Source organism: Choristoneura fumiferana, chromosome 29 (genome assembly GCF_025370935.1).
Source record: "Choristoneura fumiferana chromosome 29, NRCan_CFum_1, whole genome shotgun sequence".
Taxonomy (NCBI): domain Eukaryota; kingdom Metazoa; phylum Arthropoda; class Insecta; order Lepidoptera; family Tortricidae; genus Choristoneura; species Choristoneura fumiferana.
In genome coordinates this window covers 7,822,369-7,837,876 of record NC_133500.1, presented here as the reverse complement: position 1 = coordinate 7,837,876, position 15,508 = coordinate 7,822,369, and the positions used below count along the sequence as shown (strand labels likewise).

At 36.5% G+C, this 15,508-nt stretch overlaps 1 protein-coding gene across 1 annotated transcript in view; it reads right to left on the bottom strand.

The window, feature by feature from the left end:
• RyR (Ryanodine receptor) overlaps nucleotides 1-15,508 on the bottom strand; it is a 206,817-nt gene that overhangs the window by 110,473 nt on the left and 80,836 nt on the right. The window contains 9 exon segments of the mRNA XM_074109940.1: nucleotides 910-1,081; nucleotides 1,747-1,929; nucleotides 2,538-2,737; nucleotides 3,976-4,045; nucleotides 4,887-5,005; nucleotides 5,804-5,881; nucleotides 9,514-9,567; nucleotides 9,971-10,120; nucleotides 12,940-13,061. Coding sequence (XP_073966041.1) covers nucleotides 910-1,081; nucleotides 1,747-1,929; nucleotides 2,538-2,737; nucleotides 3,976-4,045; nucleotides 4,887-5,005; nucleotides 5,804-5,881; nucleotides 9,514-9,567; nucleotides 9,971-10,120; nucleotides 12,940-12,996 — 1,083 coding nt within the window. The 5' untranslated portion in view covers nucleotides 12,997-13,061.

Here is a 15,508-nt window from a genome sequence, read left to right as displayed (position 1 = left end):
CAGGTTGGACCATTTGGTGGAAGCCAGTAGTTCTAGACACCATGATAGTCTTCTTCTTCTCTTTTAAAATATGGCTTTTCTGTCCTAATTAACAGGACAATTTCGCCAGAAAGTTTTGTTTTGTTTTTTGTGTCAAAGTAAACTCTCTTTGAGAGGGACGTTGTACGTTGGTTGTAGTTTTGCAACTTGATAGGAACATTCCTGATGACGCGAGCCGTTCTCGACTCCTCCTCCTGGGACCTCGAGAAGTCCAGACCGTCGTCCATCTTGCCTTCTTCGTGAAGTATAGCTTGCTTCTCTTCCACTTTGCCTACGCCTTTCTTCTTTGTCTCGTAAGACTGAAAGTAGAGTTGAAAAAATCAGCAATGTTTTACATTTAATAGAAGTTTCACAAAACCGCCGCGGGTTGGACCATTTGGCGGAAGCCAGTAGTTCTAGACACCATGATAGTCACATCTTTGGCGCCTTTTTCTTTTTTTTTTCTTTGGCGACAAAATGACAGGTCGTTGTTTGTTAGACGTAGAATACCCATCAGTCTTATAAAAGTTGCTACATACGCTGTCTAGTTTTTTTATTGTTGTTAAATGTAGATATTCGAATTGAGTGTGGTATTCTCGGTATGCTCCAAAACTCGTATTACAGCTGTAGTTGTCAAGACCGCCAACCCGAAGTGGGACTGGGCCGGACATGTCTGCCGCATGCATCCGAACCGATGGGCACGAATCGATACGGAATGGGCTCCTAAGGATGGCCAAAGGAGCAGAGGCAGACAAGACCAAGAAGAGATGGAGGGACGACCTGAGCGCTTTTCAGCTCGACTGGCCGGTGGATCCCCAGGATAGGGAAGAGTGGCGGAGGAAAGCCTTTGCCCCAGTGGGATCTATTACGGTCAACATGAAAAAAAAATACCTTGTAGGAGAGCCATAGTCCTGTCTCAGAATGTTGCACGATGACGGTAGAGTCACCGTATTTGATGATGGGAGAGCCGATGACTTCCAGATCCTTGTCCTCGAGCACCACTTTCTGGTCATCCTTCTCTTGGCGCAAGCAGAACGCGCAAGAAGCAGTAGTAGCTTCGTCTCTGTACGAATAAAAAATATGTTTTTAGGGTTTCGTACCTCAAAAAACACAGAACTCGCACGTCTGAATGAACACAGCCAATTTACTCTGAAACTATTGAACCGATTGAGTTGAATATTAGAACACCATATTATGCAAGTCAATGACACAAAGCCAGATGTGTTGGTGTTTAAAATAGTGTCTACTCTTGTTTCTGATATCCTGTTAATCGTTTAAAAGTTAACTGGAAGAGATCCATTTAAGAGATAAGTTCACCTTTGTAGATTTTATTATCCTGTTGATTTCATGTGTTTTATGTAAAATAAAGAACACAAAACAAAATAACACACACACAATACAAAATAATATAGAAATATAATCCGTAATATCTAGGAAAGTATAGAACCCTCTCCACGCGAGCTTATCACACACTTGGCTAGTTTTAGAAGTATGTCTTTGCTAATACTAGATTTTTAAACATACGGTCTTAAGCGTATATTTTGATCCAATCAACGAGGATCCCGCTCTTAAGAACAGTTCAAATTATTCAAGTCAAATTTTTGTTTTATGAACATGAAGTTTTATATCACTTGTGAGAGAGTTTAATGTCAAATGACCGATAAGTCCTTTATAAAGGACTTTGGGCGTTAGGAGGTTATCCTACATTGCAATATCCCCATACTTTACCTGTTAATCAAATACAGCTCGTTCTGGTCGTTGACCCCCAGATACCGCCCCGTGGTGATGTGCCGGATCCGCATAGGATGCAGCCAGTTGATGAAGCCACCGGCCCACTTGGTGCGGGCGAGCTCGAGCCTCCACAAAGACCGGGCTTGGGACATCACTGAGCCGCCTTCGTAAACTACGATACTGTGGACAAATGTGGATGAGTTAGACAATTGTTCAAAGCATAAAGATTTGACAGGAAAAGCAGCTGGTCTAAGTAGCAGGTGGTCTAAGAAGCAACTGATCTAAGTTCCCCTAATGTTTAGTCAGTCTCCATGCATCGTACATTCTATGAGTCAAAGTCGACGGACCTTCGCTTCGCGGAGCTTCTATTCCGCGTGGCTGAGACGCTTCGCACCTTGACGCAACTCTAACCTATGTTTTTTTTTTCAAGTTTCCGACACAAATAAGTTAGGACAAGATACTTTTTAGAATACCTTGCTAATTAGAACAGCTGCGATTTACTTCACTTACCATAATTTCACTTGCCATACCAACGTTTGCCATAAAATATATAGAACCGTGCTGTTGTCAGGATTTTTTTAAATGCCGTCTTATAGAATGCAGTAGGTTAGGTTAGGTTAGTTTAATATCAACTCTGAAGAAAATACTATTTCAGAAATAAATTACTTTATGGCAAATGAAAATTATGGAAAACGATAAGAATGAAATTCGGGCAAACGATAGAGAACCTACCAGCTGACTTAGACGAAGTGATGCTATACCAGATTAATATCTAAATTTGTACTTACTTCTGCCCCCCTTCTTTACTCCAAGTGCTTGGTATAGTGAGACACTCGTCACCCCCATGGAAGAACCTCAGCACGTCTCCTCCGAACACGTAGCCGACGTATTTCATTCGTGAAATGCCTGTGCCGTACGGCTGGACCGACCAATGGGTGACGTGGAAGGACGCGTTCACGATGGATACTTCGTTCTCTTTCGTTGTGTGCTGGAAGAGATAGACAAAATGACTATTAACACTACAATAGAAATACTTTATTAAAGGCCTCATAATACCTACACAATTCGGAAAAACAGAACATTAAGTAAGCAACTACTTCGGTTATGTTAGCTTGTTTACATTAGGTACGAACAAGGACTTTAATTCATTGGCCACCATGGAACCAATTCACAGTAAACGTCATAGTGACATCGCATTAATTAACAAGGAAAATCGTAATGGACTTTCCTTTGAAAAGGTTCCATGGTAAAGGACCTGATGGCCACGACCTGACTATGAAAGTCCGGGTTCGACCGACAATATCTGGTTATTAGCTACTAGCTGTTGGCCAAACTTGTGCCCCGTGGGAATTTATCATTTTCCCGGGATAAAAAGTAGCCTATGTTAATTTTGAATGATGTAGCTTCAAAGTGGCGTGAAGATGAAGAGGTATTTATTCAGCAGTGGATGGATGTGGGCTGATTTGATAAATTGATACAGGATGTTGTCGTGTATCAAAAAATTCCGCCCACAATGTACAATTCACCTCATTATTTTCCAAAAGTTCGCCATTCGTTTACATTTTTTTAAAGGGACTACACAAAAATACCTATTTCTAAATTTATATTTCTAATGTATTTTGTTGAAATCTTATCATAATCCAGATAGTGAATAATAATAATTGGTCATCAAAATGCGAAAGAAATAAAAAAATTGTTCAATTCAACTTTACGGCAAAATAAAAAAATACAAAAGTAGAAACCTTTATTTACTAGAAACTTTTATTCGTATTTGCTCAAGTTTAGACCCTAGAAAATACGCGCTGTCGTGGTACTTCCACCTTTACCTTACATATTTCGTTTTCTAGATTTTTTTATTGTACAACGGATAAACCATAAACCCACTGAGCACTGGCAAAACTGTCCTACGCCTGACACAGCCATATAAAAAAAAACTAAACTAATAAAGTAGACCCTACTAGCTGTTTTACGCGACTCCGTCCGCGTAGAATTCGTTTATCGGTATCCCACGGGAATTATGCAATTTTCCGGGATAATAGTCCCGGGACTCAAACTATATGTATACAGAATTTCATCTAAATCGGTTTAACGGTTTATACTTGAAGAGGTTACAAACAAACAAACTTTCGCATTTATAATATTAACGGGATAGTCGTATCGACTAGCTATATAACAAAAAAAAAACTAAACTAACAAACTAAACCCTATAAGGTTCTCCAAACTTACCAAGTATCTCTCAGTGGCCACAGACACGAGGATAAGGTCGTCCCCCACCCGCACCTTTTCACCCTCAGACCTGCAAGTTACAGACACCTCATTACAAAGTCTAATTTGAAAAAACATGACGAAGCAACGCCGAGGAAATTGTGATTGGAAAAATAGGCTGGAATATGTAATGAGAATTTTTTGAAGCGATATTGTTACTTAAATACATTATCATATACAAGATTTTACCCGCGGCTTTGCACGAATAACAAATATATTAAGAATAAGAATAAGAATAATTTTTATTTATCTAAAAATGACCACTATTACAATATACCAGATGTATCTGGTGAGTACCAAACTAGGCTGAGCCTGTATCTTGGCACAGATACAGATATTGGAGATTAGATTCCGGGATTTTGATAAATTCCCAATGGAATTCCCGCAAGTTATATCGTGATTTGATCGACATTGCACTAAAGCAACCATGCTAAATTTCAAGACTCCAAATGCAGCGGTTTGTGAATTTCAAGATTTTATCACTATACTCGTAGGTAGCGTGGGAATATCATGATAAAAAGTTGCCCATGTGTTATTGTTATTGTAGACGTCCAGCTATCTGCACAACAAATTTCATCCAAATCCGCCGAGCAGTTTTAGCGTGACGGAGTAACAAACATAGACACACACACAAATACTCACAAACTTCCGCATTTATACTACTAGTAGGATAGGTACGACCACAAGAATAAAAAATAAAGTTAAAAGCGACGTCGTACTTCGTTTTTGCATTTGAAATGTTCAATTTTCATATATCTCGCAATATCGTTGGTACACTCATTCATTTGTTTAAGGTCACTCATTCAATCACTAAATCATTCAATCGTTCAATTCTTAAATTTCGATTAAAAACAGGAGCCACGGTGCTTTACCTCTGCTTACTGGCCGGATGCAGGGTCCACCAGCAGGCCTCTCCCTGCGAGTGTTCCTGCAGACCCACGTCAAACGCCAACTTGTCCTGGGACGATGACGTGGACAAACAGGCCAGGTACTGTAAAATCGAAATATGGGCATAATATATATGTAATAAATGACGAAAGTACGGCGAAATGTATGAGAAAAATGAGAGTACTCCTCGCGAGCTCCTCTAACGTTCAAAAGAACATCAGACAAATATTCAAACCGCTCAAAGACAATGACAGAAATTAGCAAAATTCTTTTTTTGCGGTTCTACAATATTTTTGCCACAGTAGCTTTGATGTCAAGAAAAGCAATGTAACAGACTAATAATTTACCTACCTGTTTTGTTTAAAAAATAAATAAATAAGAAAAATAAAATAAGTTGGGTAATTTATTGAATCAGGCGTTACTTTGCGGAGGTCCATATCAATGAACTAAAAAAAATCTTTGCTCACCCGCGACCTTATGATAGCTACGTTTATGCACGATATGCGTGTTCATACAGTTCCTCCACCTCCACACTGTAAGAACACACACAACTCACACAAACCCATCTATCACCACCACCACACTACACTGACACGTTTCGAACTCAACCAGAGCTCATCTTCAGAGCAACACAACCTAAAATAAAACCGAGCCTAAAATAAATTGGCTAATCGTAGCTGATCAATTTGGCAATTTACTATAGCGTTTGAACCGATAAGTAATTAAAACGCCACAACAAATACTTTTACCAAAAAAACCAATCATAAATACTTTTACCCCATCTAAATATAATTGGGGCTCAGTCGAGTAGGCAGTTAGCGCCGAAGAGAATGATGTACGGCCTCTATTATGAATTATTAGGTACTATATTACGTGGTCGTCAAAGAGTAATGTGACTTACCATGTCACTGTTCAGATGCCGCAGCAATATAGCATTGCCATAAAGCAGAGTTCTATGCCCAGAACCTGTGCCTTTACCCTGAAAAAGAAGATTAAAAAAAATTGGTAAGGGTGTGAATGAAATATTACAAAATTGCAACATTTTTGACATAAAGTTAAGTTCAGTTATGTATGTTGAATATCTGTACCAAAGGCTACGAGTATTTATAAAGTACCGTACAGCGAATTAGTTAATAAAAAAAATCAAGACAACTAGGGTTTTTTTTATGGAAAAGCTGTCATGTCTTGTATATGTTTAAAAACAATGAAAAGTAAACGATAGATTACTTGTAGTACAGTAGTTGACAATAAAATCGAGACAACATTACAAAGATAAAATAAATAAAAAGTAGAGAAAAGAATAGTTATTAAAGTAAATATTATGTTTAGGGCAATAGTAACTGCCAAAAAATTTTTTTAATTTAAATGAAATTATAAATTTTAAACATTTTAAGATAGTACAAAACATATAGACGACCTATTTTTTAAGGCAGTTAGTATTATAATTTTAACACCAATGACAGATATATCTAACTACACGTTCATAGATATATTCTTCAACATATGCAACGTACTTAAATATAAGTTACGCAAATTCAGATTAGATTTAATATTCCGTGCAACAAAAGATATCTGTCTTACGGTTGAAAGGGTTCCAATAAGAAATCGTTTAAAAAGTTATTAAAATAAAACACCTGTAAAACGGAAGCCGAAAACGACTGTTAAAAGTACAGTCAGGCGCATAAGTGAGTCTAGAGCAACGATCGAAAAACGAAATCAAGGTTCTGAAGGCTGATTCAAAAGGTCAAGAATTTCTGCATCCACAATGAAGATTAGTACAATCGAAAGAATAGTAAACAGTTATATCGTATTAGACACTCCCTTTGATATTTTAAAAAAGTAACATGTTTCAATTAGTTCGATTAATTATTCAGTCATCTAAGGAATGAGAAGGGGTAAATCTCGAAATGAGGGATAATAAACTGGAAACTCGTATACAGCTCCATTTTGGTATCCTAAATGTTGGCTCAAATATCACATTTAGGGGCTGTTTCACCATCCATTGATTAGTGTTAACTGGCGGTTAGGTGTGATGCCGTCTCTATTTGTTTTGTTCGAATAGACAGAGACGGCATCACATTTAACCGTCGGTTAACGCTAATCAATGGATGGTGAAACCGCCCCTTAATCTCGTGTCCGCGTCGTAAGTTAATCAAGGTCAAATTAAGTCAGTTTTCACGATTATTTCGGCTCTATCATTAAAATATCATTTGAATATCTGACATTTAATTTGACTGACATTGTAAATTGTATTAAATAATTTGTATATCAATCAATCGTGGACACACATCAATTTTGATGTTATGCTTAATGTAATAATAATTTAATTTTATATGTTCAATTTAAATCGATTTTCATGTGTGTACACCTGAAAGGGTAGGGTTTGGTGAAACTATACTTGTACAACTATATCTGTCATTAACTGTAACCTGAATTCCACACACAATAAATGATTATTATGATTATGATTATCTCAAAAACGGTTGGACGTACGAAATGTTTTAACACAAATATTTGTTCCAAATTGTATGCTCTAATATTTTGTAATAAATGTTAACGTCACTGGAGCTATAGAAACCGAGATAATCGCGAAAAACTGACTTTTATGATATTTGACCTTGAATCAATTACGACGCGGACACGAGATTAAATGTGACTTTTGAGACAACATTTACGACACCAAAATGAAGCTGTATACGAGGTTTCAGCTTATTATCACTCATTCCGAAGTGAATCTCCTAATATGACCGCAATATTCTCCTACACGCGTGACCGTACAGCTGGACAACTAACTGAGTCGTACAGTCAAAGGCATAAATATAAGTACGTTACCAAGGCGTCAAAAATATCTATACTTACACCTTTATGCTACCAACTATAAGGTTAATGTATACGAGTACATATATTTGGCGCTATGGCTGTATAGATATTTATGCCCTCGACTGTATGTGTAGGAGGAATCAGGTCTTAATCATTCGACAAATACTGGTTAGGTTAGGTTAGGGAGAGGATTTTTTTTTAATTAAGCCACTACGCAACTATAAGTAGTCTATTAGTTATATGTACATACATGGATTATGGCCTTTGACGGTTCACAAGTTTCAGTAACATTTCGGATTTTACTCAATATTTAAACTTAATAAAAAACTTATTTTGATTTGTACTATGCTATGTTTTATTAATAAATACCCCACTTTATGATATAAAATAAAACTCCTATAGCATAAAAAAACGGATATGCATTTTAACCACCATAAAATGAACGAGGAGAGAGCAGAAAAAAGCCGAGCAATATCCTAATATGGAATAACAGGAACACATCATCATTCAATTCAAGAAAACTTTCATTTAACATAACACTAAAAATTTGATATACACAGACGACCGTGTGTCCTTTTAGCAGGAATTTTTGCAACAAAGCCGCTTAAACGATCTTTGTCCTGCACAAAAAACATTCGCAAGGGAGTGTCGCTTCTATACGATACCACATTCATTAGTCCAATGGTAAAATAAATCGATGAAATTTGAAAATTAAATTTAGATTAATACTTTTATTAACAACTATAATGTAGTCGCTGATTCTAAGACAGATGTCAATGCCAATTCGTATTGAATTGAATTTCGCATGCATTTTTACCGAACAATGGCTGATACTTACTAAGTTTTCTTTTCCCTGCAATTTAAACACGACAGCGATTCGTAAAAGATTATTATTCACAAGAGTTTGTTAACACAGTAATAATATGCTGAATCATACAAAAGATTTGATATTTAAAATCCCTCGTGGACAAATGTTAAGAAACAATTTAACGTAAAAGACTTAACGTAAGAATTACAAATCGGACTGCTGTGTAGTTTCCAACCAATTACTGACAAGTTGCAAGAGCTGCCGCCACACATAATGAACAATCATGTAAAAAACTATAGGTAATATTTTTAACTCTTCAATTGGTATTGATCACTTTTTTATCATGTGGTATAATTCAGAAACCAAGGACAAAACGTAAAATATTAAAACCAAGAAACGTGTTGTAGGTACTAATAGACACTTTAATAATCATAATTGAAAAATATAAAGAAATTAGCGACAAATAGGATAAATTAAGTCTTAAAACAGCACAAACAACAAATTTCTACTCTGTGAAAATCAAAGTCGAAGAGGACTCTTTCATTCGTTTCGTAGACTCGTGGTTTTGCAAATTCTACCAGCGCTTTCCTAAAGACAATCTTTGGCCAGAAATATTCCGAAACAAAGTTAGCAATAATTATTTCTTCTAATAAAATATATCTAAGTTATAACTGATTCTATATTGCTACTGCCACAAATAAAACAGAATAGCTACTCGTGCATAATTAGGAAATAATGATTCATCATTATGAAGCCGTGCAGCCCTTGCAAAGCATACTACATTCTTGTACTAAAAATAGAAGGATTTTTAAACAACACAGTAGTAAAATTTACAATTTTCACGCCAGAACTGTTTAGTGGAACATTTATTGAAAATTATTTAAAGGTGGACAGTACGAAACTTTCAGAACAAGTTAATTTAACAGTTTTACATAAATGTGATAAAACAAATGTACAAAGGGTAGTATAATATTATTAGTCACCGTTTCTGAGCCTGCCGCTGTCACCAACTCTTGAAGTGCTCGTACTGACAGCGCCTGAAAGGAAAAATTATATTAAAAGGAGAAACTAGTATATTAAACGGTAAAGCCTAAACCATTGAAACCAATGGTCAATTTTGATGAATTTTCAGTAAAAAGTAGTACACTATATCTGTTTTTAGATATAAATGAGATTTTATAATATGTTATAGGTAGGGTATATACTCTGGAAAATGCTGAAAGTGATGATGACGATTATGGCTATGACGGTAACGATAACGAGGACTATGGCGCTGCTGATGATGACAGAGGAGATGATACGATTAGGTGCATTAACAAAAACACATTATTCCTCCTCGATAACGATGATATTGGTCGAGTGGGACTAGGACATTATCAATGTGACGATAATGATACCGATGATAATGTCTATGATGATGGTGAGAATGTCACAGCTTACCTGCTCAATGACGAAGACGCACTGCGACAGGTCAGGCGGTATGTTTTTGTCAGCGATGTTCTCGAGGAAACAGTGCCTGTTGCCGAAGCCTTCAGCTGCCAGGCACACGCGCTCCCCTGTCGCCGTGCACGACAGACACACCATGTCTTCCTGTGACAGGCATAAAAGATATCAAGAGACATGACAGGCAGAGGCCTCACTGTCTAACACACATGGAATCACAATCGTTTCCACCACTTCCTTCTATCACACGGTGTAAGACGGGGGTAGAAAGAGATGGCGAATGCAATCGCGAACTACAGAGCGTTAGACAATACGGCCTCAGGACTCCCTGTAACAGGTTAAAGGGATATCAGAACAAATATGACAGGCACATCATGTCTTCCTCTGACAGGCAAAAGGGATACCAAGAGATACAACAGGCGCATCATGTAAGGGATACCAAGAGATACAACAGGCGCATCATGTATTCCTGTGACAGACAAAAAGGGAATATCAAGACATGATGTTTCAAGATAAATTTCATTATACATACTTTTTTAAGGGATGTAGAAGGAATTTCACTAAAGACGATGCCTTAAAGAATCACATAAAGGTATTATTTGTTCGTAGCATAAAGATGATATTTAATACAATACAATGCAATGACTCTTTATTGAACACCATAATATAAATAGTAAAATCAGTAGGTACATGAAACAGAGAAATAAAATAGAAGAGGAGATTAATATTTGATATTTAAAATATTTTCCTTGAAATAGACAGTTTAGAACTTAAATAAAGGAATATTATTAATTGCACATCAAATAAATAATTGCCTATCAATTTATTATCATCATTTCTATACCTTTGTATATCAATTGAACTACTTCAACAAATTTGCTCTTATCCAGCCCAAAATAAGGTTTACAATGCAAAGGAAACGCAATAAAGCGGTATCCTGCCAATTTAACGTACAAAGTGAGAACTTCGAATCGAGCCCGTTCTATTTCACTTCAAAAGATGATTTTCTTCTACTGTTAGGGTTGACATAATATTGAGTTCTATCTTACTGTTATGATTTATATATTCGATTTTTCAAGGGTTTTTGTCGTTGAAGATATGGTTGATACTTTTGATTGAATTGTGAAATACTTGTCGAATGAACTTTAAAATTTCGGCCAAAGCTTGAGTCAGTAAATAAAATTTCAGAACATAGAAGAGTTACACGTAGGTAAGTTTTTGAAATTTATGAACGTTAAGTAAAGGAAACATCGTGAGGAAAGTGACGATATACAACGTGTCTCTACTCTCCCCTCTGGACAATGATGAATAGAAAAAATATAGATGAATGGTATTTCTAACCTATTTATGTACTAAACCACCCACCAAACAACACAGTATTAACGGAGAAATAACTGAATAATTAAAACGTGGTGGCTAGTAAACTGTCATGGTTTGACTATCGATAAGCTGATTTCAAACTCCACCTCTGAGTTTTCGAAAATTCATGTGCGGAATTACATTTTATACGAGCTTCGTTGAAGGAAAACATCGTGAAACTGTACAAATCTGAGAAGCAATTCAATTGGTGTGTGTGATTCAAATCCGCACTCCAACTATGCCCAAGCCCTCTTAGAGGAGGCCTGTGCCCAGCAGTACGTATATACTGGAGATTTATAACTGAATAACGATTTAATACTACATTATTTTTTATATTCATCTAATCAAATTATTTACAATTTTATTATACATTCCTGAGAACGAACTCTACCTACTCATGATTTCGGTCATTGTCTAGAGAGTAGAGATACGTTGTATTTTATTTACCTAGTTGAAATAAAAAATCCACAATATTTTGGCAACCCTAGAGCAGCCGTCGTCCAATTACCGGTCTCATTCAGCGAGTGACCGCTTTTCATTTAACCCATTTTTGCCAACAATGCCATTCCTTTCATTCAATTGAGGTTTTTATAAGCTAACTGATAACACTAAGCCTTACATTTAGGTATAACGTGAAGTAAGTTTGTTTTTAATTTTGCTTTTAATGCTTAAGGTTTCTGGTAAATTTATCGTTTCATCTCGAATTATTGCTTTTTTCCTACTTTATAAGTATAGGAGACAATAAATAGAAAATGGCAAGTTGCCATTTTGCGTCAAAAATGTGATACAGGTGAAAAACTTAAGTAAATGACCGGTTGTATGTAGTATGCACAGAATTGATATGCGACTTAAGTCATTTCTACGATATAGTCGATTTATCTATCACGGACACGTTACCACAAACAACGGGTCATTTATTAAAAAAAAAACACAGAGCATAGACTTTCTCGTTCTATTAAACCAGGCCATCTATTTAAATCGTCTTCAAATGTCAAACGAAAGCGATAGCGATCGCAATTCAAACCTGCCAACGTAGGGTTGGCACTTCCTGGATACAGATGCATTCTGAACCGCTTAAATGGCACCTCATAGTAGTGCCAAGACCCAGCCAGATAAATATAGTAGCTGGTTAGGAGACACTAGGAATTTTATTGTTTAGTTTGAAATAGTAGCACGGTTTGGAAGTGTGTTTATTTATCTTAATGTGTCCATCTTAAACACAGTATACAAAGCGATTCAGGACACGTGATAGGTACAGTCAGCAACAAATATATACCAAATATATACGTGTGAGGAAATTTTGCAGGTGGTAGGACCTTGTGCTAGGTCCGCCCGGATTGCTACCACCATCTTGCTCGCTAATTCTGCCGTGAAGCAGCAGTGCTTGCACTGTTGTGTTTCGGCGTGGAGACTAAGACAGCCGGTGAAATTACTGGCACTTGAGGTATCCCATCTTAACTAGGTTCTTAGGTTGGCAACAAATCTGCAATACCCGTGGTGTTGCAGATATTTATGGGCGATGGTGATCTCTTACCATCAGGAGACCCACTTGCTCGTTTGCCATCCAGTCGAATAAAAAAAATCGAAAAAAAAGAAGATAAACTCACCGTACGCAAGAATGAAACATCATCCTGCTCGCTTGCTCCTCCTTCCGCTTCCGCCATCTTGTTTTTTGCTTACGTCACTCAACTGTCAGAATTGTCGCAGCATTGCCAACGATACACCATATCTGAAAAAAAAAAAAAAAAAAACTTTGAGCAAACTGAGAAAGCAAGAAAAGAGAGAGAAGGAGAGAGAGAGAGAGAGAAACATTTATTTACACATATTCGATACACATAATAATACACTAGATGGAAAGAATAAAAATAACATCGAATAGTATAAAGTGGGCCTCACTCAGCATAATGTTACGGCAAGCCGCAACGCTGTTTTTCAGTGGGACCCATTTAAAATACTAAAACATATAAAAACATACAATACACTATGACGACACGAACGCCAGCGGAAAGAAGTTCGCAAAAAAACTATACACTTGAAATTTTCACATATTATGGATTTCTGTTGCTGCAATAATAAAAATACTAAAAACAGAATACATTTTTTTAAGGGGGACTCCCATATAACAAACTTGTTTTTTTTTGCCATTTTTTGCTCGATATTATTAACGGCAACAGGTAGACGCTTGAAATATTCATCGAATATTTAGTCGTACATTCACTTCAAAAATAAATAATGAAATTAAAATAAAATAAATAGGTATTTAAGGGGGCCCCCATACAACATACGTGTTTTTTGCTAATGTCTAATGTTGTACCTATAGATAATGGTACAGAACCCAACGTGCGCTAGTCTTACTCGTACTTGACAGCTTTTTTTTTTTTACTTCTTGTTACAGCAACTATAGTAATAGGAATAGGACGGACTTTAAAAAATATCTAACCAAGCGAAGCCAAAACTAGCTTATTCATTATTTCTACGTAAACAAAATGTTTAACAAAACCGCCTGCCGAGCCCAAACTCCATTGTTGTCACGCTAAGTTATAAAAGACATGATTTAATTATTAAATACGCCCTCGCTTCAGGGGTAACGATCCTAGTTTGGCGTGCTTAATGTCCTTTAAATAGGGCTAAATATTTCGTACTCATTCTACCATTTTCGGGATTGAACTTCTTTTAACTCCCGAGGGGTGTTATAAGTTTGACCGCTGTGTGTCTGTCTGTGGCACCGTAGCTCTTAAACGGGTGAACCGATTTGAATGCGGTTTTTTTTATTTGAAATCCGGTTTTCTGACGATGGTTCTTAGATCTGTTTCATCGAAATCGGTTAAGCCATTTTTGATATATTGAATTGTGAAGTGACAAAGTCGTGGGTTTTTTTAACTTTTTGTTGGTTAGGTTATAGATAATAAATCCTTGGAACGACAGCTAAGTAAAGTACAGTCAAGGTCATACCTATTTAAATGTATATATGCTGATGATTTTGATGAGGGTGATGACACAAATCATGGACAAGAACCAATAATGGTTTTCTTACCGTTAACCCATATTTAAAGAACGGACCGTACTTTTTTAAAACTATGTAATAAAATAACACTAATATTCCGATATAACTGATAATCCGAGTACTGCCTTTTCGCAACGTAACGTTTGGCAACCTGTTTCATTTCGCAACTTTTTATTTCGCAAACTCTAACCTCCTTATTCATAAACGACAATCAAACCTATTTCAGTTAAAATGCCGCTAAAATTCGTTTGTCCTTATCTGTCACTTCGACATTTGTATTTGTTAGAAAGGGGCAAAGCATTTGTTAGTTAACATAGGCTTGTTAAGTTTTATGAATAAGGGGGTTAAACTGTAAATATTTCAGGATTTATTTCAGGGTCATCGTGTAGAACCCTTTAGGTTAGGTAAGGTTAGTTTTATAAAAATCCTGAAATATTTACAGTTTCAGAAATATTAAACAGTTGGGAAATGAAAAGTTGCGAAATGAAACAGGTTGCCAAACGTTATTCGCCGAAACACTAGTAAACCCTGATAATCATATCCTAGTCAAGTTTATGAATGGTGCTAAGGTCATTGAATCCATGTTGTCCATTATTGCTGTGCTAACTTAACATGTCCATGGTTGGTGCCGTCCCCCACGTTTATGCATGACCAAGCTGGCCTAGTGGTAAGAGAACTTGACTACAAAGCTTGAGGTCCCGGGTTCGATTCCCGTGTCGGGGCAGATATTTGTATGAAAAATACGAATGTTTGTTCTCGGGTCTTGGGTGTTTAATATGTATTTAAGTATATATGTATATCCATAACACAAACTTTGCTAAGCTTACTTTGGGACTAGGTCAATTGTGTGAATTGTCCCGTGATATTTATTATATTTGTTATTATAATTATTTTGGCTCCGGCGTCTTATGTCATAAGTCGTAAATGTCCAGGTGCCCAGGTCGTAGAATGGTCAGGTAGTTACAATGTCAAGATCGTAAAAATAACCAGATAGTAGAACGTCAAGGCGTAAAATAACCAGGTAGTAGAATGTCAAGATCGTAACATGACCAAGTAGTAGAAATAGCATCAAGATCGTAACATGACCAGGTAGTTAAATGCCAGGTTGTAAATTGATATTAATAGTACATAGTAAATTTTTTTCGTAAATGGCTACGGAACCTATCTTGGGC